The sequence below is a fragment of the Bombyx mori genome, chromosome 22, assembly GCF_030269925.1.
Source record: "Bombyx mori chromosome 22, ASM3026992v2".
Taxonomy (NCBI): domain Eukaryota; kingdom Metazoa; phylum Arthropoda; class Insecta; order Lepidoptera; family Bombycidae; genus Bombyx; species Bombyx mori.
In genome coordinates, this window is record NC_085128.1 from 5,023,399 (window position 1) to 5,049,020 (window position 25,622).

Consider the following 25,622-nt stretch of genomic DNA (forward strand, 5'->3'; position numbering starts at 1 on the left):
GGTCATCCGTGATTATCGCACCATCTCTTTTGAGGCGGCGTGTGTATGGCTGGGACGCCACCTTGGGTCCTGAAGGCGGAGGCGCTCGCCGCTGACTATCAGTGGCGGGCTAACCTTCGTGCCCGGGGCGTGGCGCGTCCCAGCCCCAGTGTGGTCAGAGCGCGGAGGGCCCAATCTCGGCGGTCCGTGCTGGAGTCATGGTCCAGGCGGCTGGCCGATCCTTCGGCTGGTCGTAGGACCGTCGAGGCGATTCGCCCGATTCTTGTGGATTGGGTGAATCGTGACAGAGGACGCCTCACTTTCCGGCTCACGCAGGTGCAGGGCATGGTCGCTTCGGTAAGTTCCTGCACCGGATCGGAGCCGAGCCGACGGCAGAGTGCTACCATTGTGGTTGCGACTTGGACACGGCGGAACACACGCTCGTTGCCTGCCCCGCATGGGAGGGGTGGCGCCGTGCCCTCGTCGCAAAAATAGGAAACGACTTGTCGTTGCCGAGTGTTGTGGCATCGATGCTCGGCGACGACGAGTCGTGGAAGGTGATGCTCGACTTCTGCGAGTGCACCATCTCGCAGAAGGAGGCGGCGGGGCGCACGAGAGACGCACAAGCCCGCCGCCGTCGAGCGGGGGCCAGGGAGGCGGATCTCGCACAAGGCCTGGCCCTCTAAGTGTTTCGGGTCCCCCTCATATGTCGGTCTGGGGCCCGGCGAAGGGGGCCTAAGAAGACGACGTGCAAGCTGCTCTGCACGCATTTTACGCAAGAGCATCCGGGTGATGGAAGGCCGGCTATCCTCGACCCACGCTGGTTCTGACCCAGCGGGGTATTTTGTAGGATAACCCATTCAAGCCGGCGCCATCTAGGCGGGCTTCGGACAGCCTGCCGACCAAGAGGGCTGGTGGACGTGGCGCCGACGATCCCTGGCCCGGCGTCCCGATGGGGAGGGAGATGGGAGAGATGAGTTCCGCACTAAACGCTTCACTCTCCTCCCCTTGCCTTTTCATCAGTTCTGTCTCATGCGAGGCTCGGACGTGGGTTGTTGAGCGACAGGAGGTTTTAGTCGGTTCGACTCCGACATGCCCCACCCTCCATCCCCACTGGAGAGTGGGAGTCCGGCGATTTCCTCCTGACCAAAAAAAAAAGTTATTATTATGCGTATTTGTCTAAATCATTACATTCGAACATCGAAAATGTAAAGTCATCTTTCGTAGAAAAATGACACCTTAACTTAATTATAAACAATCATTTTAATATTCTTTTGTTTCACGTACAAAAGGATTTAAAAAATGATGCAATGTTTACTCAATTAAAATATATAAATTGAGAATATTATAGAGAAACCATTGTATTGCTTGCACAGGCCATTACGATGTCGTTCCTGCCAATATGCGCTCTCATTATATTAGTTGTTAATCCAGCAAAAGCAGTTTATTATGACTCATGGGAAGGTACGCTTCTAACAGATGAGCAAAGACAGGCCTATGAAAATGCAAATATTTTAAGGTGAGAATATCGATTATACCTTACACTAACTTAAACTAAATGAAATTTTAATAAAGTTAAATTTTGTGTTATATAACACTTTTTTGTTTTAATTCTAAAGCGAAATTGACTTTCCTTATCAACTTCTTATTCTTATTATTATTATTTTTTTTCATTTTATCTTTAATTTTGTTTATATTGTTGTAGTATTAATTTCAAAACTACCTGTTTTCTAGCTTATAAGTAGCCTTTTGTCTACATTTATTTTAAATTTTAAATTTAATTTTACATTTAATTTTAAATTTAAATATTTTAGTGACAGTGATGATATTGAACGTTTTCTTAATAGAAAACGTTCAATATCATCACGAAGATCCTTTCCGAAAAGGATCTTCGTCTATACAGCAAAATTACATGTATTAAGTTTAATGCCACGTTTAATAAAGAAAACATCGAGATGAATTTAAGTATACTGTAATCTTCTCACTGTTACTCTTTTTTTTATTTTTTATTGCTTTGATGGGTGGACGGGCTCACAGCCCACCTGGTGTTAAGTGGTTACTGGAGCCCATAGACATCTACAACGTAGACGCGCCACCCACCTTGAGATACAAGTTCTAAAGTCTCAGTATAGTTACAACGGCTGCCCCACCCTTCAAACCGAAACGCATTACTGCTTCACGGCAGAAATAGGCAAGGCGGTGGTACCTATCCGCGCGGACTCACAGATGGTCCTACCACCAGTAATTACGCAAATTATAATATTGCGGGTTTGATTTTTATTACACGATGTTGTTCCTTCACCGTGGAAGTGAATCGTGAACATTTGTCGAGTACGTATTTCATTAGAAAAATTGGTACCCGCCTGCGGGATTCGAACACCGTTGCATCGCTTCAACACGAATGCACCGGACGTCTTATTCTTTAGGCCACGACTTCATGATTCATGCTTCTACTCATGCTTCTGATTTGTATTTCTTTAATTTTAGTTTCTTTTATTTTTTTTCTTTTTTTTCTTTTTTTGTTTTTTTGCTTTGTATTTACTATTTAATGTTTTCATTTTCAAATAAGATTATACTACCTAATTGCTACGTTCGATTTTATATAGGTATTCTATTTTGCTACTTTGATTTCCTTTTATTTTGTTATATTTTTGCTTGTTTTGTCTCTATTATAGTTAAATTAATATTTAATAGATACTTTCCCAGTTGGTGGGTATTTTTAATTTGTATAATTATATATTCATAATCGCATTGATATTTTGATTATATATATATATCTACTTATATGCTTAACTCAACAGATACAAGTGAATCTGAAACTTTTTATTCAACAAACAGCGACGACAGCGATGTTAGTGTGCCTTCTTTAGCAGAAACATTGTCTTCACGGATCTCTGGTGTTCCTAGGAATTTTAATGTCGTTCATATCAATGCCCAGAGTATTCCGGCTCATTTCCCTGACATGCTTGGAAGTTTTGATTCTAAGAATATCCATGCTATACTTGTGTCAGAATCTTGGCTTAGGCCATGTCTTCCTTCTACATCTTATACCATTCCTGGTTTTCAACTTTTTAGGAACGACCGTATTACTGGCGGCGGTGGTGGCGTTGCCATTTATATCCTTTCATAGTTTAATTGTGCAGTCGTTAATGGATCGGCAAAGCCTACACCGTCATGTGCGGGCGAGCACTTATTTCTTGAAATAGAACTGCAACACCCGAAGATGTTACTTGGTGTTTATTATTGTCCTTATTCAAGTATATTTTTTTTTACTTCTTTTGTAACTTTGCTAGAAAGCATAATGCCTTCATTTACTCATACTATTATCATGGGTGACTTTAAGACATGCCTCCTTAAAAACAATTCTCGAACTACTTTATTACGCTCGATGATCGAATCAGTAAATTTAACTATTCTACCGTTGAACTCGACACATCATTTTACAAACTGTACTCCATCACTTCTTGATCTTATTTTTGTTTCTTCTCGTGACTACGTGGCTGACTATGGACAATGTTCAGCTGATGCTTTCTCATATCATGATCCCTCAACGTCTTCATCGTCTTAGGAGGTCATACTTTGTATGAGATGAAGATGGCAATCTTCGTCTCATACAAAGTATGACCTCCTAAGACTAACTCAAAAATTCTTCTGCTGTGCAGTTTTAACGGTATGGATCTTGAAAGACTTCGAGAAGGTGCAGGCAGCATTGACTAGACTGCTTTGACGTGTTCTACCTCAATCAATGAGAAAGTTGATCAGTTCAATGCAAAATTAACTGATGTATATAACAAGCACGCACCATGTCGACCAGTGAGAATTAAAACATTTGCCAGCGCCGTGGCTTACTAATGAAATTAAAAGTCTCTTAATCAAGAAGGCGGCTGCTAAATTAAAATATAAGAAAAAACCTCCCCTCGAACATAGCACAAATTATCACCGAATCCGCAATCAATGCAACAGGGTGTGTAGGGATACACAACGCCAACATATCCATAGTGCTGTCGAAAATGGAGATCCAGCTAAAGTCTGGAAATTTCTTAGATCACTGGGGATTGGAAAATCACAACATAACACTCATTTATCTCATTCGAGTATTGATTTATTAAATCAACATTTCTGTGCGTCGTCCCATTTTGATGGGGCAACTAAATCAAAAACATTAAATCATATTTCATCTCTTCCAGTCCCAAATTGCTCTCCATTTGTTTTTAATCACCAAATGGCTTGTGATGTTAAGCGGAGAATATTATCTATAACTTTCAATACAGTTGGAAGTGACTGTGTCGCCCGTAATATGATCCTTCCTGTCCTGGACCAAACCCTTCCCGTTATCAGTAATATCCTCAATCACTCATTATCTAGCGGCAACTTTCCAAAGGCTTGGAAAAAAGCACAAATTACACCACTGCCAAAAAAGTCGAATCCTATATCCTTTTCAGAATACCGTCCAATTTCCATTCTACCGTTTCTTTCAAAGGTTTTAGAACGCTTGATTCACAGCCAACTCAGTGAGTTTCATACAAGGAACTAGCTGTTAAACCCTTACCAATCCGGCTTTCGTCCCGGTCATAGCACGGTCACAGCCCTGGTGACTATTACGGATGCCATCAGACTTGGCATGGAGAGTAGGAAACTGACGGTGTTGGCATTGCTGGATTTCAGTAATGCATTTGGTACCGTTGATTTCGACATACTTCTAGCCATCCTTAGCTCCATTAACATATCTCCGACCGTGGTTGGTTGGTTTCGAAGTTACCTGTCTCGTCGCCGACAGCGTATTCACTGTGAGAACGCCTATTCTTCATGGTGTGAAACGCACGTAGATGTACTGCAGGGTGGCGTTTTATCTCCTTTACTCTTTTCAATTTTTATAAATTCTATAATATTTCTATGCAACTTACTTCTTCCTACCATGTGTGCGCAGATGATCTACAGATCTAACTTCTTTATCAGAACTGACCAACGCGATGAAGACGCTGAATAATGATTTATCAATATTATCCCATTGGAGTAATTCGCATGGATTGAGGGTGAACCCGTCGAAGACACAGGTCATTGTTGTCGGTAGTTCAAGAATGTGCTCGAAAGTGAGATGGTCGCAGCTTCCGGCTATTTTATTCGATGGCGTACAAATTCCTATCAGTGATACTGTGAAACATTTAGGAATCTTAATTGATAAAAACCTTTCATGGAACGCACAGATAAAAGAGGTTAGCCGGAAGGTGTTTGCATCAGCTGGATCTTTGAGACGGTTACGAAATTTTCTTCCAACTGCCACTAAAACTGCGCTTGCACAATCTCTCCTTCTTCCAATTCTTGACTACGCCGATGCCAGTTATACTGATTTAACTGAAACACAGCTTGATAAACTTGAGCGGCTACAAAATTTCTGCATAAGATTCATATTTGGTTTACGGAAATATGATGATGTATCTGATTTTCGCACTAAACTCAAGTGGTTACCTATTTGCCTTCTACGCAATATTCATGTCCTTTCATTAATTACTATATTGCACTCTCTTTAATCCCCATACCCATATCTCAAAGAACGTTTCGAGTTCCTAGGTGATACGCACAATTTTTCCCTGAGATCATCGGATAGCCTGAGACTAAAAATGCCGGCGCATTCATCATCATTCTTTGATAATTCATTCACCGTCCAGGCGGTTCAATTGTGGAATGCTCTGCCGGATGCAGTGAGAAGTGCTCCAACTTTAAATTGCTTTAAAAGAATGGTGAAGGAACACTACTTATCTGCTTAGGTCTATTTGTTTCCCGAGAGGGCTGGTGGTCGTGGCGTCGACGACCGCCGGTCCGGTGTCCCGAGGGGAAGGGTGATGGAAGAGATGTGCTCCGCACTAAACGCTTCACTTTCCCCTCTTTGCCTTTTCATGAGTTCTGTCTCATGCGAGGTTTGGATGCTGGTTGTTGAGCGACAGGAGGTTTTCGTCGGTTCAACTTCGACATGCCCCGCCCTCTATACCCAGTGGGGGGCGGAAGTCCGGTGATTTCCTCCTGACAAAAAAAAGGGCTGTTTGTTTTATTTCCATACTGTTGATTTATTATGTGTATGTAAGTATACTAGAGGTCCCGCAGTAGTCGAAATTCGACTATAATTAATTGTAATTGTAAGTTTGTACACTATTATGATTGTATTTTATACTTCTATAATCACAAATTTTTTTTTTTTTTTTTTTTTTTTTTTTTTTTTTTTTTTTTTTTTTTTTTTTTTTTTTTTTTTTTTTTTTTTTTTTATTGCCTTTGTAGGCAGACGGGCATACGGCCCACCTGATGGTGAGTGGTTACCGTCGCCCATGGACTTCAGCAATGCCAGGGGCAGAGCCGAGCCGCTGCCTACCGCTTAATACTCTCCACAAGCCTCGTTTGAAGAAGGACATGTCATAGCGCTCGGGAAACACCGTGGAGGGGAGCTCATTCCATAGCCGGATGGTACGTGGCAAAAAAGATGTAAGGCCAGGTAGTATGGATGAACTCTACTCCGGTGGCGGGCGGTGCGATGGTAAAAACGAGATGCTGGTATCATCTCGAACAATTCCTCAGAGCACTCCCCATGGAACATACGGTACAAAATACAGAGGGAACTGAAGTCCCTCCGCAGACCCAGAGGCTCCAAACGATCCGAGAGAATGGGATTATCGACAATCCGAACGGCCCTCCTCTGTATGGAGTCAAATGGAAGAAGCTGGTATTTGGGAGCCCCAGCCCAGAGATGGGAGCAGTACTCCATGCGAGGCCGGACTTGTGCTTTATAAAGCAAAAGTCTTTGTCCAGGCGTGAAGTACCGCTTCGCTCTGTTGAGGACTCCCAGCATTTTGGACGCCAACTTGGCTTTGCCTTCCAAATGACTCCGAAACTGGACATCGCTCGAAATGTCGACCCCAAGTATCCCGATACTCTCGGAAGGTTGCAGGGATACTCCTTGGAATTGCGGCGCCATGACAAAGGGGTCCTTCTTCGCAGTGAACGCGCAAACTTGTGTCTTTATCGGGTTGAATTGAACCAAGTTCAATTCACCCCATTCGGAGACTCGCCCCAGAGAGTTCTCCACTTCAGACACAAGTTTTGATCGTCTCTCTTGCACCACGCTCCGAGAGAGACTCTGATGGCCGATATATCGCGCATCCCCCGTGCTGTCATCTGCATAGCAATGCATGCCATCAATAGACAGCATGTCATTGATATACAGTATGAAAAGCGTAGGGGAGAGCACCGAACCTTGTGGAACGCCAGCGTTAATGGTCATGGTATCAGAACAGTCACCGTCTACAACGACCGTGATGCTCCGCCCATCCAAAAAGCTAGCGATCCACTTGCAGAGACCCTCGGGGATTCCGTAAGATGGTAACTTCGATAGAAGTGCCCTATGCCAGACCCTGTCGAAGGCCTTCGCGATATCAAGGCTCACAGCAAGAGCCTCGCCCTTGCTTTCCAAGGCTTCAGCCCACCTGTGAGTAAGGTATACAAGAAGATCGCCAGCTGAGCGACCGTGACGGAAACCGTACTGTCGGTCACTGATCAGCTGGCGATCCTCCAGATACTTCAGGAGTTGTATATTAATTATTCGCTCCATCACCTTGGAAAGCAAGGAAGTTATCGCGATAGGCCTATAGCTCGATGGGTCCGACCGGTCACCCTTCTTGGGGATAGGGTGGACGTGGGCAGTCTTCCATGAAGACGGAACCCTGTTAGTGCAATAAGAGAGGCGATACAAACGCGTTAGCGCAGGCGTCAGCTCAGGGGCGCACGTTTTCAGAACCACTGCAGGGATGCCGTCTGGCCCGCTCGACTTATGGACGTCCAGGAGTCGGAGTTCCCGCCTGACTGCACACTGTGTAAAGCAGATCTCGGGCAGGGAACTATCACACCGGAGGATGTTCGGTGGTGTGGCACCCCCGTCGTCCACAGTCGAGTTCGAGGCGAAGAGTTTGACCAGAAGGTCAGCCTTCTCTTTCGCACTATGGGCCAGACTGTCATCGGACTTGCGTAGTGGTGGGAGACTAGACCTGCAAAAGTTTCCTTCTGCAGCTTTGGCGAGCGACCAAAAAGCACGGCTCCCAGAGGGATAGCTCTTCAGTCGCTCGCCAATTCTAGCAACGTGCTCCGACTTCGCCTTGGCAATAACCTTCTTGTAGGACCTGGAAGCGGCGTTATATTTCCGCCTTTCCTCTGAGATGTTAGGGTCCTGACGTCTCCTGGCATTATCCCATGCCACGTATGCGGACCGCTTGAGGTGTGCAGCATCCCTGCTGGCATTGTTATACCAGGGTCTGCTGCGACCCCCAACGGGCACTTCAGAGGAGGGAATAAACAATTCCATCCCCTGGAGCACCACGTCTTTAAGACGGTCCGCACAGACGTCAGGATCAGCAGAGGAAAAGCAGAACCGCCCCCATGGGTAGGATGCGTAAAATTCACGCAATCCATCCCAATCTGCTGACATATACCGCCAAACTCTTCGATACCCGGTCGTCGTTCGACGATCAGGACGAGAGAGTGGAACGGCAGCACGAATAAGGCAGTGATCAGACGATCCAAGCGGAGCGTCGACCACCACACTGTATCCGGCCGGATCTGTGGTCAGCAGAAGGTCCAACAAAGAAGGCTCGTGCCCCTCGATATCTGGGACACGGGTGGGCTGTGTCACCAGCTGGGAGAAGCCGTAGGCCAAGGCGAAATCGTAGGCAGTCCGACCCGGGAGGTCAGTGGTTCTGGACCCCAACCACTCTTGGTGGTGAGCGTTAAAGTCTCCAAGAACCACCACCTCCGCAGATGGGTACTGCTCAAGCACGCGGTTAGTCCCCTCTTGCACATGTTCAAACAGAGCTGAACCTGCATCACTGCTGTGGGACCTGTACAGGCACGCGTAGATTCGGCTACGGCCCCCGTGATCTACGCGCAGCCACAAGAGGGACAGGTCCCGTTGTTGGAGGCCCCGAAGACGGCGACAACAGACATCAGCCCGGACGAATACGCACACCCCGGCTTTACGCAGGAAGTTGTGCTCCAATACGTAGCCGGGGTATTCAAGGTATGAGGTATCATCCGGAGCAGATATCTGCGTCTCCGTTAAAAAAAGCAGGGCAGGCTGCGCCGTCTCAAGGTGGTGGTGTACGGCGTCAAGGTTGCTATGTAGGCCCCTGACATTGCTGAAATCCACATTAAATGTGGAATGGGGAGCCGCCTGTAAAACCCTTTTCTTTTTTTTCGACTTCATTAAGTTGTTATATTTCGGGAGAGTAGGATTAGGAGAGGTAGGATGTTAGAGGTGAGATCGAGGCAACACCTGAATGAAGCGCGGAACATAGTACGTGCTCGACCACGGGTTGCGTGAGAGACTGACGCAGGGCATGGAAGGGCCCCCAGTCCACTCTGCGTGCGATCGCCGGGATCCACTCCGGTCTCCGACTCCGGCACGACGACCGCACGGCAGAATTTTACACCGGTTGGCGGGACAGCTTCCCGGGGCGGAGTTTAGTAGAGACACCCGGGTTCAGGTCCCCTACTGACCGGCGGGCGGCAGCGGATACCGTTTCACTGGGTCTCCCTATACCCCCGTCAAACAATCACGCCCCGCGAGTTCGCACGCACGTCTGCTCCGCAAGTTCCAGGCGTAACCAAGACTCACCCCCAACAAGGAAGGGGAAAGGGAAGGGATAGAACTGGCTCTCCAACCCACACGCCGGAACACAGCTAGGCTATTTGGCGGCGGACTCTAGTTGGAGGGTGGTCGCCAGCCAGTCGGACTAAGTCCTACCACCGGTTATGTTTTCGGCTCCCGTTTAGCACCACCCAGGGGTCACTTGTAGGGAATCGCGGGTTAAACCTACGGAAGCGGGAAGCACCAACCCCCCATTTTGCCAAGACTACCCTATAACATTGTGCACTTCTTCTCAATATTCTCTATAAATGTGGAAAATTTCATACTCCTCCGTCCGCGCAATTTTCGTAAAAAGGGATACAAAGTTTTTGCTTCACGTATTAAATATATGATTATTAGTATGTATTTTATGTAAGTATGTATATTGGTGATAATTCAGTTAGCTATATATTTCATATTATATGTAAACGGTATATCTGTTCTTGTATGTATCTATTTTGTATAATAATGTATTGTCTTTAGTACGCCGCAACATACCTGCTTTATTTTTATATTTTCCAGAATTTCTGTAAATTAAACGGTTGTCTGGAAGATATCGTTTTTAGCGATAAGACCGCATATTGTACAAATGTGTCTGCTTTTTGACTGTTTTTTGAATGTAAATCGTGTTTTGGTGTGCCCTAAAGTGTCTTCTCTCTTTCTCTCTCTCTAAAAACTGTTTTTTTTTTAAATAATTTCTAATTTTAAGAAAGCGACTGTCTCAGCAAATCTCTGTCTATATAGCAACTCGCCCTAGATTCGTTTGGTTATCGCGTTCAAGCAAACGTTCAATTGTGTCCTTAGACATTTTTTTAATTACAACATATGATTACAAAATATACCTTCAAATCGCGACAGAACAGCTGTTGGGCTAAAAGAGAGAGAGAGAAGGAGAGCGTATATTAAAAAAAATTAAATTGCGACATTAAATACAAAAAAAGGACAATTGGCGGTTTTATCGCTAATAGGCTTATTACACTTGGCTGAATTCAGACGACTGAATTCAGTCAAGTGTAATAGCATTAAGTAAGTTAGTTTACTGAATCAGTAGCAAGGATGTTTTCTGACTGACTGAATCATTTAGAAACTTAATTAGAAACGCATTTAGGAAGGTGTAATCGCATTTAGTTACTGAATGGTTTCATTCAGTCGTCCCATAGCTCTCCGTGTGTAAGAACGTTTTAGTTTGTTTTTTGCTTCCGAATAAAAAGTATTAATTTCGGTCGCCTTTATTTAATGTGCCAGATATTTATAAATAGCCCGACATGTTTCAGGGATAGTTTTTGTCATCAGGGGTTGGGATATTGAAGAACTAAATTTTAAATCTTGATACGAATTTCCTATTGCAAGAAATCTTAATGTTACAACCAATCTTTCTTTTGGACTTATACTATCGTAGGATGAAATATGTAATAGTTATATAATAGATATATAATGGACTGTCGTAGGATAATATCCTGCTTTTGAATAAACAGTGTAACAAAGTTTAATATTAGGTCTAACGAGATCGAATCCATTTATAGATAACTTTTGAAGTCTACTGGTTCTAAATCACTCATAATGTTCATATTTGCTAACATTCCACACAGCAATAAATATTTCTTCACCGATATTCTTGTTTTTTTTTTGAGAAATTTAAACGGAAAACAACAAAATAACAAAAAAATTGTTGTTGTCTAGACAATACTGGGGCCATCTTCTTACGTACACGACACGTCTTACTTCGTCGCGTTTAACCTGACAATTGATTCAGTAACTGAATTTAGAACAGTGTAATCAGAAGCTTCTAAAGGACAATGCCCAAAAGTGGGCCAACTTTATGTCAAAACTATTTGTACTTGAAAAAGTATGCCCTGAATTCAGTCGACTAAATTCAGGCAAATGTAATAAGCCTTTAAGAGCAATCTCTAAGACCATCAAACACAAAACACTATTGTTCTCAAAATATGTTAAAAACTGAATTGTTAGAGGTTAAGTTTGTTTTTCAGTACATGTGCGAATAATATTCAGCCTTGTGAAGAGACCGAATGGAGGCGTACAGACGGTAGCTGCAATAACCTTTATTATCCTACCCGGGGAGCATACCATACACCAACTTTCAGAATCCTGCCCGCCGATTTTCGTGAAGGTATAAATTTCGAATGCAATTCAATATCAAAAATGATGTATTAAGAATGTAAACAACACTGAAAATTTTTCTTCCAGATTTTGAGCCCAGGCTGACCAGTTCAGGGAAGGAGTATCCTCTAGCCAGACATATCAAGAACAATCTATTGACAGTAGGATTGGCTACAGATGCAAAATTAACGCAGTTGTCTGCGTATTACATTGAGTTTATGGCCATTGATGTTGTCTCCGCACATGACATCTGTAAGATCCCCATATCACTAAATTAAGAGTGGTGCAGCGATGGCGATTTATTGGTTGTATTGTGTAGAATAGTACATACCATACTGTCTCTTCTCGTAAATGTTGTAAAAGGCGACTAATCATATCGCCGGAGAATAAATAGGCTGCAGTCTATACTGCCATAGACTGGCATATCTGGATTTCGGATAGGTACCATCATCCTGCCTAGGTCTGCCACAAAGTAACACTTGGGTGGACTCACAGTCACCTTACACCAATACAAAAATTCATAAGTTATGATTTTAAGATTTTAGTAAACTCAAATTGCAGTATTATCATAATAGATGTAATTTTTTCAACGTAAAAGTTTTTCTGTGAATACAATATTGAGTAGGTACGTATTTACCTCGTAGACGTAGTAGTTTCGAACATTGGCACACGAAGTTTTCTAGCTAATTACACCCAGAATTAAAGTTTGATCAAATCTTATTGGTACAATATCTTTCTTACTCTTCAAACCGGAATGCATTGAATCCAATTGCAGGTATTGCATGAATGCACCATAATGTTTCACACCGGAAGTGGTCAGGTTGATGGTACCTAAATGAGAGCTCTTATTTCAAGAACAATCATTCTAAACTTAACACGGTACCTACAGAAATTGATTCCAAAATCGTATTAGCAGTAATTATCGTAAAGCCAATTTCAGTGAATTACGTCGTGACTAGGCCTTACTGCTGTAAAGAAGAGGGAAAATCTGATCCTATGTGTGCTCCTAACTTCATACCAGAATTCGACCCGGTTCACCGATTTTCGGGGCACAAGTGCTTTAACATGACAAAACCTATGACGTTCCAAAATCTGGGATGCATTGAGAATGGCACGACTCCTAGTCGAGTAAGTAAATATGTAACCGTCAAGGAAATAATCGGTTATCACTAGGTACTGGTCTACCATGGTTGCTAATAAAGAAAACACTATGCTAAAGGCAGAAGAGGTGACATTGGGCTTCCAAAAACTTTTTTTTTTCTCCACAATGTTTTCGTATATGATAATATTATATTTGGTGCTTTGAACACGGAATTTAACACCAAAACGAATACAGCACGTAGATTTTAAATATTAAAATAACAATTATAAGAAAAAGGTTAGTGGAATGCTGCTCTTAGAAACCGATGTAAATGTTAACTTGAGGTATGTGATTAGAGTGAAATGTTGATTGATAAATTTTAATCGATATCCCACCGATTTAAAACTTAATACACCGATAAAAAACTATGGCTCGATTCAAGTGGCGGCCGCAGCGCACCGTTGCCATCAGGGTCATCCGTCGATATCGCACGGTCTCCTTTGAGGCAGCGTGTGTGTTGGCAAGGACGCCACCATGGGAGCTGGAGGGGGAGTCGCTCACTTCCGATTATGGGTGGTGCAGCGATCTTCATGCTCTGGGCGTGGCGCATTTCCCCAAAGGAGATTCTCCTTCCCTGCTCGAATCGTAGTCGAGGCAGTTAGCTATCCCCACGTGGGGTCTACGGACCGTCGAGTTTACCCGGTTTTGATGACTGGGTGAAACGTGGCGCAGAACGCCTCACCTTTCGTCTGGTGCAGGTGCTGATTAGGCACGGATACTTTGGGAAGTACCTGCACCGAATAGAAGCTGAGCCGACGACGAGGTGCCACCACTGTGGACACGACCTGGACACGGCGGAGCATACGCTCGCTGTTTGCCCCACTTGGGAGGTGCAGCGCCGTGTCCTGGTCGCAAAAATAGGACCGAACTTGTCGCTGCCTGGCATCGTGGCATCGATGCTTGACGGTGACGAGTCCTGGAAAGCTATGCTCGACTTCTACGAGTGCATCCTCTCGCAGAATGAGGCGGCGGGGCGGGTGAGGCAAAGCTCTCCTCACTACGCAGAAATCCACTGCCGCCCAGCAGGGGGCCGGAACCGGGGTCCCATCCGTGACCCGGCCCCTAAATAGCTTCGGGCTCCACCCGCTTTATGCGGGGAGTGACCCAGGCGTGGGGCGGGGTGCTTTATACCGTGCTCGTAATAGGAAGCCGGGTGATGGTAGACCGCGTTCCCCCGACCGCTCCGGGGGAAGGTGCAGCGCGGCGCCGTCTAGGCGGGTTCCCGTCCCGTCGACCGAGGGAATCAGTCTTCGTGTTGCCGGTGGCCATTGGTTCGGCGTCTGGGCGACGGCGGGATGGATGTAATATGCTCTGCTTAAACCCTGTCCTGCTGTCTCAATAACTTCGACTGGGATCCGGCCCGGTGTCCGGGGTAGGGCGCCGGCTATGAGCGGCAGGAGTTTTTAGTCAGGTTCAACTTTTTTTTATTGCTTAGATGGGTGGACGAGCTCACAGCCCACCTGGTGTTAAGTGGTTACTGGAGCCCATAGACATCTACAACGTAAATGCGCCACCCACCTTGAGATATAAGTTCTAAGGTCTCAGTATAGTTACAACGGCTGCACTACTATTCAAACCGAAACGCATTACTGCTTCACGGCAGAAATAGGCAGGGTGGTGGTACCTACCCGTGCGGACTCACAAGAGGTCCTACCACCAGTAATTACGCAAATTATAATTTTGCGGGTTTGATTTTTATTCGTATCGTATGTCGTATCACTCTTATCAGAGCGGTCGTGGTCGTCATCCAGCATCATTGTTGTGGGCAGATGTTATGCGCATCACGAGTAATCACCACTTTTATTTTATTACACGATGTTTTCCTTCACCGTGGATGTCAATCGTGAACGTTTGTTGAGTACGTATTTCATTAGAAAATTTGGTACCGGTAACTGCCACTTACCCCACCCGTTGCGCGAATGGGGATAATGGTACTCGACGCGTTAGTCGATCATTTCGCCATCGATATCGTCGCTCCGCTAACGCCGACTCACTGCCCGCTAGACATCGCGCATCGGCCGGATATAATCGACATAGCGTTATTAAAAAACATATACATATAGATTGCAAGCCCAGTTGGCATCTATTTTCAATGCCACTATGGCGAACTGTATCTTTCCCGCGGTGTGGAAAGAAGCGGACGTTATCGGCATACATAAACCCAGTAAACCAAAAAATAATCCGACGAGCTACCGCCCGCTTAGCCTCCTCATGTCTCTAGGCAAACTGCTGAGCGTGTGCTCTACAAACGACTTAGAGACTTCGTCTCATCCAAGGGCATTCTCATCGATGAACATTTCGAATTCCGTCCAAATTCTTCATGCGTTCAACAGGTGCACCGCCTCACGGAGCACATTCTTGTGGGGCTTAACCGACCAAAAACACTCTACATGGAAGCTCTCTTCTTCGACATCGCAAAAGCGTTCGACAAAGTCTGGTACGACGGTTTGATTTTCAAACTATTCAACATGGGCGTGCCGGATAGTCTCGTGCTCATCATACGGGACTTCTTGTCGAACCGCTCTTTTCGATATCGAGTTGAAGGAACCCGCTCCTCCCCGCGAACTCTCACGGCTGGAGTCCCGCAAGGCTCTGTCCTCTCGCCCCTTAAATTTAGTTTATTCGTCAACAATATTCCCCGGTCGCCGCCGACCCAGTTGGCTTTATTCGCCGACGACACAATCGTTTACTATTCGAATAGAAACAAGTCCCTAATCGCGAGGAAGCTTCAGAGCGCAACCGTAGCCCTAGGACAGTGGTTCCGAAAATAGCGCATCGACATTAACCCAGCGAAAAGTACTGCGGTGCTATTTCAAAGGCGAAGCTCCATACAGATGTCCTCCCGGATTAGGAGAAAGAATCTTACACCCCGATTACTCTCTATATACAACCCACACCCTGGGCCAGGAAGGTCAAGTACCTGGGCGTCACCCTGGATGCATCGATGACATTCCGCTTGCATATCAAATCAGTCCGCGACCATGCCGCGTTTATTCTCGGCATACTTTACCTGAGCTGTAAGCGGAGCGGCGAAGCGGTTTGATCTGTAAGCGGAGTAAAATGTCCCTTCGGAATAAGGTGACACTTTACAAAACTTGCATAAGGCCCGTCATGACTTACGCCAGTGTGGTGAACTCGACAAAAAGTTCGAGAGACGTGCAGCCTAACCCATACATCAGCACGCTGAGTTTCTCGCCGGGTCTTCTCAGCGGGTCGCAATTTCCGATCCGGTAGTAGATTCATTCGAGAAGCAGTTGCTCTTGAGTTGTTAGGTCTCCTTCGGAGGCGCTCGGACAGCTGTTAGCAAATCCCACCCTTCCTGGCTGAGCCTTTACTCGCCCACCTGTCATGGTAAAACTGGAAAGACCTCCGGGCCACCAGTAATCATTCAAACATAGAAAAAGGGATGGGGATCCGGCGATTTTCTCCTGTGGAAAAAAAACGTAACATATAGCAGCGTTTAACATTTAATTATTTACTTCATTTAATTTAATTTATTCATTAGACTATGTAATTTTAGTTATATATTTTTTATTTCAGATCGACTTCTCTACGACATTCTTTGATTTATCTAATATTTACGAGTTTTCTGCTGGTTCTTTAAACCAAGTTAGGTCTTATGAAGGTGGACAGTTGAAATACGAAGTGGTTAATGGCAGACAGTTCCCTAGTGACGCCAGCGATAATACCACTTGTTTTATCAAGCAAGCCATTAGTACAGGGTGTACTAGAACTGGTAATGAATTTTTGATTCTTCATTTCATGGCTTGAATAAGAAAGATAATAATATATTTTCTTGTATTCTTCAGTACCAAATGGAATATTGGGCACTAATCTGTTTACAACATGGTTCTGGCGCTTCCATAACTATGTGGCTCAGCAACTAGCAAATCTCAATCCTAGCTGGGATGACGAGCAACTCTTTTATACTGCGAGAGATATTGTTGTCGCTTTTCATCTGCAAATGTTCTATTACGAATTTCTGCCCGAAGTTTTGGGTAAGTTCTATTAAATTTAAACAAACAATTTTTAAATTTAAACCAATAAGTTTACCCTCTTACCGATTTTTAACTTGTTTTAACTTATTAGGTTATGGATCTATGTTTGTATGTAACTGAATCTTTACACGTCATTATCACAGACTTCAAAACGCCCGATTAATTAGAAATTTTGTCCAACTATTATTGACCAATGTCAACACAATAGTTTTATAACTTGGCTCTCTAAATGATAAAAAAAGATCTATAAGGAGGTCTCTATAGAGGAGAAGGACACGCATACACATATCGACTTTTATAAATACAGATTAAAGATGATTCTGTGATATAAATTTTTCAATTGATAATAATACTACTAATATAGTATAAGGCAATTAACCCTATACAGGATGTCCCACAAAGGGTATATCAAGCCGTAAACTGTAAGTGATGTTGTATTAGATTAATCGATACGACGAAAACATAAGTTCCTAAGTGAATAGTTTCGGAATAAAGAGCATTTAAACATAACGAACAAACTATTTTTCTGCCAACCCTTGAATTATGTTTTTGAATGTTATGAATGAAGGTACCGTAATATGATTAGTAGTAAAAAATAAGGACTGCCACATATAAAAAGATTTGAATTTGTATCGGAAGTGGAAGCAAATTATGAACACTTGTCGTACGAATTAAATCCGCACACTGCATACATTTTTCCTTTGAGGGATTCCGCCGTAGCCGCTAGTCGCCCCGACTGTATCGGCGAATCAAACAGCTTCTTTTGTCTTTACAGTAAAGGTGATATTTAGTAACATTCGCCGTTATAAGATTTAAATTTGTAGTAGTTTTTGAGCCTTATGTTCTTAGTAATATGGCTGCATGTTATCGTCGCCATATTTATTGTTTGAAATGCGTTTAACGAATTTGTTATGTTTATGTCGTTCTAACGCAATTAACTGAACGAACGGCCTAATTGTACTTTTGCTGTTTGTATTCAGGGTTGTCATCGTGAACAGTGATAAAATATATTTTTTTTGTATGGATTTACTAATTACGACTAAGTTTTTTTTTAAGATTTTAAATTGATATTCGTTGTTGATATTATTGCCACGTTTCGGCTTGATATACTCTTGGTGAGACATCCCGTATATAGAACAATCATTAAAAATCAAATTGAATTTGTAGGTAAAGATCACATGATTGAAGATGAAATAATATTATGTAACTCAACGGGCTTCAGGGACATTTACGATGAAACGGTTGTGCCTCAAATTGCTCTAGAGTACGCATACGCGAGCAGGTGGTTTCATACAATACAATACGGCGCTCAAAAGTAAGCCTTAATAACTACAAAATAAATTCGAAACAAAAAATAACGAAAAATAGTTTTTGCACTAAAAGTATATGATTAGAAATCAAGTAATTGGAGTCACGCCGGAGTCAACGGTTTCGAAGGAGATATTTTCGTGGGAGATATAAAGCTTATAATTATATTGTGTTTAGCTTCTAAAATCAATAGTAATTCGCTTAGTTCCATTTTTTTAAAATCAATTGAATATTTGCTCAAAATAATTAATTAATTAATAATTAATATATCTTAATATATAAATTATGTGTCACATTATTTGTCCGCGATGGACACCTACTGAACCGATTTTAACTTTTTTTTTAATATGTATTTTGTTCCAACTTAGGCCATAGAATGGTTTTTATTTCGATTAATGGTCGCAATATTTATTAGTTAGCAATAAAATGATTTCTTATGTTGATTGTTGTTATTAACAATCTATACTAATATATAAATCTACAGCGGTTTTTACGGGTGTTCCGTTATGACTACTGAACCATGCATCCGATTGATTTGAAACTTGGTATCCATGTAGAAAATACATGTACTTAATGGATAGGCTAATATTTATATGAGTGTTAGACTCCCTACACCAGTTGGGGGGGCGTTAATGATGAGCATCTTTGTGGGGGTGAGAAATAATAATATTAATTTTAAATGCTCAGCGAAGCGGACGGGTACAGCTAGTTTTATAATAATATATAACTAGCAGACCCGGCCACACGTTGCTGTGACTAAGGTTTTTGTTTCTAAATAACACGTTCCCGGCTATGCTAATACCAAAAATTAACAAAGTAAGAACAATAATTGGATTTGACTGTATTGCGTTTACTACGAAATAAATTTCACTTATACTTTAGCCTTAGCAGCACGTAGTGTTTATGCCTTTAAATTGTAGCTTATGTGAAACGTTGACATTCTTAACACAGCACCATCTATGAGATATTAATGTCAGACAGTATTACAATTGTCTGTAAAAATTGATTTAAGGCGCCATCTGTTTTAGACTCATGAAACTTACAAGTAATAACAATAATTAACATAAGAAATAATGTTATTGTTAATTAATACATATTCCGACCATTAATGGAAATAAAAACCATCCTATGGCCTAAGTTGGAACAAATCACATATTTAAAAAAAAAGTTAAAATCGGTTTAGTAGTTTAGGTGTAATTTATAGATATTATTATATATTTTAAGTTTAACTTGATAAAACAGTAAAAATCTGTTAACAAACATGTGATTGTGATTTTCACTCTTGTCTTTTTGTTATTTGGTCAGTGCTGAGAAAATTTAGACCTGTTCTAGGTTTAGTTCTGCTCATTTTATTTGATAAATATTGTTTTTTGTGTGGTGATGTGAGAGCGCATACATACCTATTTGAGAAAAAAGCAAGCTTTGTGATTCTTGCACATTCTTCTCAGTAGTGAAGTTTCTTCTTCATTAAATTCAGATTGTTGTTGGCATAAAAGTTTCAGCCATCAATAAAAAATATTGTTTATTTACAAATACAATTAAATTTTAAGAAATAAATTTCGAAAATCTTTTTATTTCAGACTTTTTGATAAAAACTTTAATTTCATTAAAGAAGTACCAATGGTGAACTTCACTCTGAGCGTCCAGTCTTTAGCTGTAGGTGACATTATGTCGACCGTAACACGAGGATCGTATTATCAAGCTACTGGCAAAGGTGATTCCAGCGTAGATCCTGATGTTAGTATCGTAATGAGTTATTCAAGTCGTCGTAGCCTAAAGGATAAGATGTCCGGTGCGTTCGTATCAAGTGATGCAACTGTATCGGTGTTAAAATTTTAATTTGCGTTATTACTACAAACTCCCAATACATCTCGTATTGGGAGCTTGTGCGGGTAGGTATTACAACCCTGTCTATTTCTGTCCTGAAGCAGTAACGCGGTTCCGTTTGAAGGGTGAGGCAGTTGTTGTACTGTAAAAACTGAGAGCTTAGAACTTATGTTTCAAGGTGGATGGCGGCGTTTACGTTGTTGATGTTTAAGGTCTCCGGTACCCACTTAACACAAGGAGGGCCGTGAGCTCGTCCACCCATCTAAGCCATAAAGAGTGCTCCGAGGAATTTTTCGAGATGATCCCATCATCTCGTTTTTTCCATCGCACCGCCCTCCACTTGAGTAGAGTTCATCCATATTACCTGAAGCCACTGCATTCATCCACAGTGCATTTCCAGAGAACTTTTTTACCACGTACCATCCAGCTTCTCCATGATGTTTTCCGAGCGCTATGCCATGTCCTTCCTTCAAACGAAGCTTGTGGAAAGTACTTATCTAAATCTAAAAAGCCAAATGAAATTACGGTTGATTCTTTCATGGAAATTTTAAAATTTCTTTACAGATAACAGATGTCGGCTTAGGACCCGTGCAAGAAATTTTCGATATACCGACAGCAGATTTAGCTAAAGGCAGATATTTTGGACTACCTTCTTACACAAAATACAGAGACTTCTGCTCGGGCTATTCAAAAAAACATGTTGATTTCGACGATTTAACGGACCACATTAGTGATGAGGTAAGAAAGTACTGTGAGTTTTTTAGTTGAGTAGGTGGGCAATCGTTATCGCGACTAATATACTCCAAAGTTAACGCTGGTTACGTTATGTTAGCGATCAACAGAATAATGCGTATGTTAATAGTGCGGCCATTATTCTGCCGATCTCTAATGCCTAGCTTCAATTTTAATTTCAAGGGTAAGCAAGCTATACACAGTACAGTAATACGTACTTCGTTTCCCTGCCTGCCATGAAGCAGTATTGCGTTTCGCTTTGAAGGGTGGGGCAGCCGTTGTAACTATACTTGAGACCTTAGAGCTTATATCTCAAGGTGGGTGGCGCATTTACGTTGTAGATGTCTATGAGCTCCAGTAACCACTTAACACCAGGTGGGCTGTGAGCTCGTCCACCCATCTAATCAATAAAAAAAACAGCAACTTAATAATTAATTATTGACTAAAAATGGCTGGTTCTATTATTTAAAAAAAATAGAAAGAAATTTCAGCACGTAATGATTTCAAGGCTTCGCAGTTTTTAACTACATTATTAGAGTTTGCATAGATACCGGTGAATTAATAAATTGCTTGAACAATTTTAACAGTGTTCATAGAGAAATTAGAACATTTTTTAAACTCCTGTTAGCACTATCCAAGCAGAATATTTCAAAATGAACTAGCTTTTCGTGAGACAATAACACATGCTAGTAATATCTGAAAATGGATGGCACCATATGTTTTATTTTCGTAACATTTTTAATGTATAACATTTTATCATATAAATTTCAATAAATGTGAATAAAAGTAGCATATGCATGCTTTCAGTAGTTTAGAGATGTATTAATTCATTTCCTTGGCACATGAAATATAATTCATATTTATGGTAAATGCTTAACCAGAAAATACGACAGCTCAAACAAGTTTATGAGACGGCCGAAGACATAGAACTTATGGCAGGTATTTGGCTAGAGAATTTGAAAGAAGGAGCTCACGTTCCGCCAACTGTACACTGTTTGTTATCAAACCAGCTTAAAAGAAGTATTATCATTGACAGACATTGGTATGAAAGGCCTAATCGCCCACATGCCTTTAATTATGGTGAGTTTCCTTTTCTTTTCTTTGGGGTGAGTGCCACATGTCTTCATTATTAACTATCATATCATGCTGTATATAGAAACTCAGCATGAGCTTTACAAGACATGCAACTCGAACTAAAATCTATATTCTCAAATATCCTGTTCAAGTTTTCCTGTACACCTCGTAGAGAAGATTGCGTAAATGTTAAAATGTTTTTTTTTTCGATCCTAAAAAATACTTATCACACTTTCTTTAGATAGGTATAATATTTTAATAGGGGATTTCGAACGTAGACAACAAAAAGTAGCCATAAAGGTATTTAGAAATATATTTAACATAAAAATAATTGCAGAACAACTTCAAGAAATTAGGAAAGCTTCTTTAGCGCTTCTGCTATGCTATGTGGGAGATGACGTTGAAAAAATCCAACCCAACCCTTTCGTTATCGTTGGAAAAGGGTAAGACATTTTCTGTTCTTTTTTGTTTTTAGATGCACAAACGACCTCATGTCCATATCCAAACCAGGCGACGGGATAAAGCCGCCGTCGCCTGATATATGTCTTGTCCACCGGATCCACCGGATTCAGTCTTGGTGATTTTTAGCTCTTTAAATCACTGTTCTCGTCGAACTGGTCGATCGCGACGTTTCGAGTTCGATGAGTGAACTAACGCATAGACATAGCCCATTGAGTTTCTTGCCGGATCTTCTGAGTGGGTCGAGATTCCAATCGAGTGGTAGATTCTGCGAAGCACTGCACTTGCTAGGGTCAGTGTTTGCAAATTTTCTCAGGTTGAGCCCGTGAGTTCACCTAGCTGTCCATGCGTAGCGAATAGGTAGAAAAAAAAGATTTGACCGTGAAGGAGTTCCGTGGTTAGCGGACCGCATCGACATCAGAGTGAAAGCCATCACACAAACCAATGTTTTGTGGTTGAGAAATGGTCAGGTACGTTGTAACGTATCCGAGCTGGCTTTCGATACTTACTGTTAAATTGCACATAAAAGTAAATTTCGAGGAGTACGATAAAGGTTCAAGATAGTTCAGGAGAGGTCGCTACTACCTTAAGCGAGTTAAGGGAATACAGGCAGATAGATAAATAGTTGCTGAACAAAATACACAACAGTTTCTTTATTGTTATCAAATTTACATCAATTGACATATTTATTACGTTAAAAGTTACCGCTATTCTGTATATTTTACATCATCATCATCTATTCGGCCCACTGAAAGCCCATAGATACGACAATGTGAATGGAAAGAAACACTATAGGACATTAAGTCAAAACCGTATTTGCTTTGACACACACAACGGATTCCATTTTATTTCTGCCTTCAAATTGCGGCAGGATTCGCAGTAGGTAATGAAAAAAGGCATAAAATTGGTAACTAGCCAGTGATGACAATACCAAGGAAGGTATAAAAATTAGATGAAGTGTTGATGGGAAAATGATCAAACTCTAAAACTTTCTCTCTTGAACCATTTATCCTTATTCGGAGAGTGACTAGTTGAAAGCGGTGGTCGTCACAAGATCTCACGATGCTAATTCCCTATCTACTGCTAAGAGAATGAACTGAATTTCGTTAATTTGTACGTCATTTTGTGATTTCAGGAACAATTTGGTCAGCTGTGATGAAATTCCGGCTATAGACTTTACATACTGGAAAGAAGAATCATAAACTGAAAATATCTTTGAGTGTAAATGGCAGACAGCGAGTTCATGACTTAACTCATTTTATGTAACAACATTCATTTACGGAAAATAAAGTGTGGTTAATTCATTAGTAAAGTTATCAATTCATTTATTGGCAATAAGCACCACAACCTAAATGAGAGATAAGGCATGCGCATCTTGAGATATAAGGTGTCGATGGTTTACTTTTTTATTGCCTTTGTAGGTTGAAGAGTGTTGATAAGGGGCTACTGTTGGAAGTCAGAGGCACAACAAGTTCGTTGCCTACCGCTTAATAGAATTAGAGAATGCTAATTCTAATCATTCAAACCGGTGCAGGTATAATACGCCCTGTCACTAGTAAATGTCACTAGAAAAAAAAACTAAAGGATCGACTCGCATACTCCGACATGCCATCCACAAATAATAAACCGAAATCAGGCGATTTCATCCTGATCTAAACATAAAATAATGCCCGTGGAATCGCTAAAGTCAATGCTTGCAGGTGGACTTATCAGGTGGACTATACTTTTTTACTTATGGCACTTTACGTATTTCTGGATACCTTTCAAGAACTATCCATCATTCTTATTCCAGTAGAATAGTGGCCACTTCGGCCATTTCGGCCTTAAATCTCAAGGTCATTAATGACATTTATGATAATGTACGGTCAGGTGCAAAATTTGTAAGTTCTAAAAAGAGCATTCGAATCCAAGTTATAAATGACAAACTAGATGGCGTTAATTTCAAAACATTCATTATTTGTATACCTCGTTACCTAGATGGCGTGAATTGTAGATTCATACGATTGCCTATTTATGTTAATGTCCATTAATTTCTAAGCCCACTATTATGCAATAGAGGATGGAAAATCAGTTATAGTAATTAATAAAATGAATAATACAACTATCCTGTCCAAAAAATCAGTAAAACGTAACAAATTGTGTCTGTGTTACTCGGTATGTTGTAGAAATTCCAACGATACCCTATAACCTTATTGGTTGATTAAATTGAGGTACAGGATATCCCGATGATATCATTTAAATATTTAGTACGTCAATTAGAAAGTAAAATAGCAAAAAAGCATAATAATATTTTAATAATATAAAATTGTGGAGTATGCAATGAGTGAAAAATGACAATGACAGCATATATTATGTACAATAAAACAATAGAATCCGGTATAACGTTGAACAAGAAAAAGTCTATAAAAAGCAGTAAGAGAACATAAACTAGTGATTTTTAGAATTGTTTTTTTATTGTGTGAGAGTGTGAGCGCGCGCGCGTTTGTGTGTGTCTCTATATAATAGCTAAAAAACGTACGCGGTTGGAAAATGTAAATAAAGTGAAGTGATGTGCAGACGGTAGCGATATTTTGGCGGCGCTGTGAAATTACAATAGAAAAGTCTTAATCAGAGGATTATGACTCACCTGTTGTATTCCAAGTCCTTGTTCTCTTCAGCGGCAGAATTCCTAGACGGTTTTTCGGCGGCGAATGAGATGCGAGCACTCCACAATCACAATTGAAAGTTTTAGTGTAGCGGTGAAAATGAGCTGACAGTAATTAGATTTTAATAGTTTAATTTGCAGTAGTACGTGTTGCGCGTACACAAGCGGGAATTCGAATGGATCTAATATGAGTTCCAATTTTAAAATTTCTGTTCTTTAATTATATTATGTACAATTTTGAAAATTCTACGTCTTCAAGGAAGATTCATTCAAATCCAAAGAGGCGTCAAATGCGTGAAAACTCTAAATTAAAAACTTTGTTGAATGAACACTAATTAAAATTGTGCGTTGCAAAAAAAAAAATTATGGTCATTTAAATATTTTTGAACTTTTTGAAAGTTTAGACTGTTAAATCTCAAAAAAATATTTATTAAAAGCAAGGTAAATAATGTACATATGAGTCGTCTATTATCAAAGGTGGCAATCTGTGCATTTGGACAAAAAAAAATTATTGATATGTCAATACAGATTGATTTGAATATAATCGTCTCCTTCAAAGAATACGGCTCAAAACCTGCATTAAATAAAGGTTAATACTTAACCTGTTATTTATCTAAGATGTCGTTCAGAAGAGTTTTGTGACTGCCAACGGAATACAAAGTCAATAATTCGTTTTTCTGA

At 41.4% G+C, this 25,622-nt stretch overlaps 1 protein-coding gene and 1 long non-coding RNA gene across 2 annotated transcripts; one reads left to right on the forward strand and one right to left on the reverse strand.

Moving 5' to 3' along the window:
- The first annotated feature begins 1,328 nt into the window (after positions 1-1,328).
- LOC101744867 (peroxidase) lies at positions 1,329-23,609 on the forward strand. The gene is made up of 12 exons (XM_038018891.2): positions 1,329-1,498; positions 11,629-11,768; positions 11,846-12,010; positions 12,699-12,886; positions 16,440-16,635; positions 16,709-16,897; positions 18,065-18,212; positions 19,786-19,942; positions 20,597-20,770; positions 21,646-21,844; positions 22,176-22,281; positions 23,433-23,609. Exons 1-12 carry the CDS (start codon positions 1,365-1,367, stop codon positions 23,497-23,499), a joined length of 1,863 nt encoding a protein of 620 aa, XP_037874819.1. The 5' UTR covers positions 1,329-1,364; the 3' UTR covers positions 23,500-23,609.
- On the reverse strand, positions 4,841-25,155 carry LOC134200954 (uncharacterized). The gene is made up of 2 exons (XR_009976086.1): positions 24,924-25,155; positions 4,841-5,997 (listed from the first exon to the last, which is right to left on the reverse strand). It is a non-coding gene; the product is annotated as an uncharacterized LOC134200954 (long non-coding RNA).
- Positions 25,156-25,622: the final 467 nt, after the last annotated feature.

Coding starts and splice junctions, on each gene's coding strand:
- LOC101744867 (XM_038018891.2), top strand. CDS start 1,365: ATGTCGTTCCTGCCAATATGCGCTCTCATTATATTAGTTGTTAATCCA. Junction 1,499..11,628: donor GAAAATGCAAATATTTTAAG/GTGAGAATATCG, acceptor TTTGTTTTTCAG/TACATGTGCGAATAATATTC. Junction 20,771..21,645: donor CGGACCACATTAGTGATGAG/GTAAGAAAGTAC, acceptor ATGCTTAACCAG/AAAATACGACAGCTCAAACA.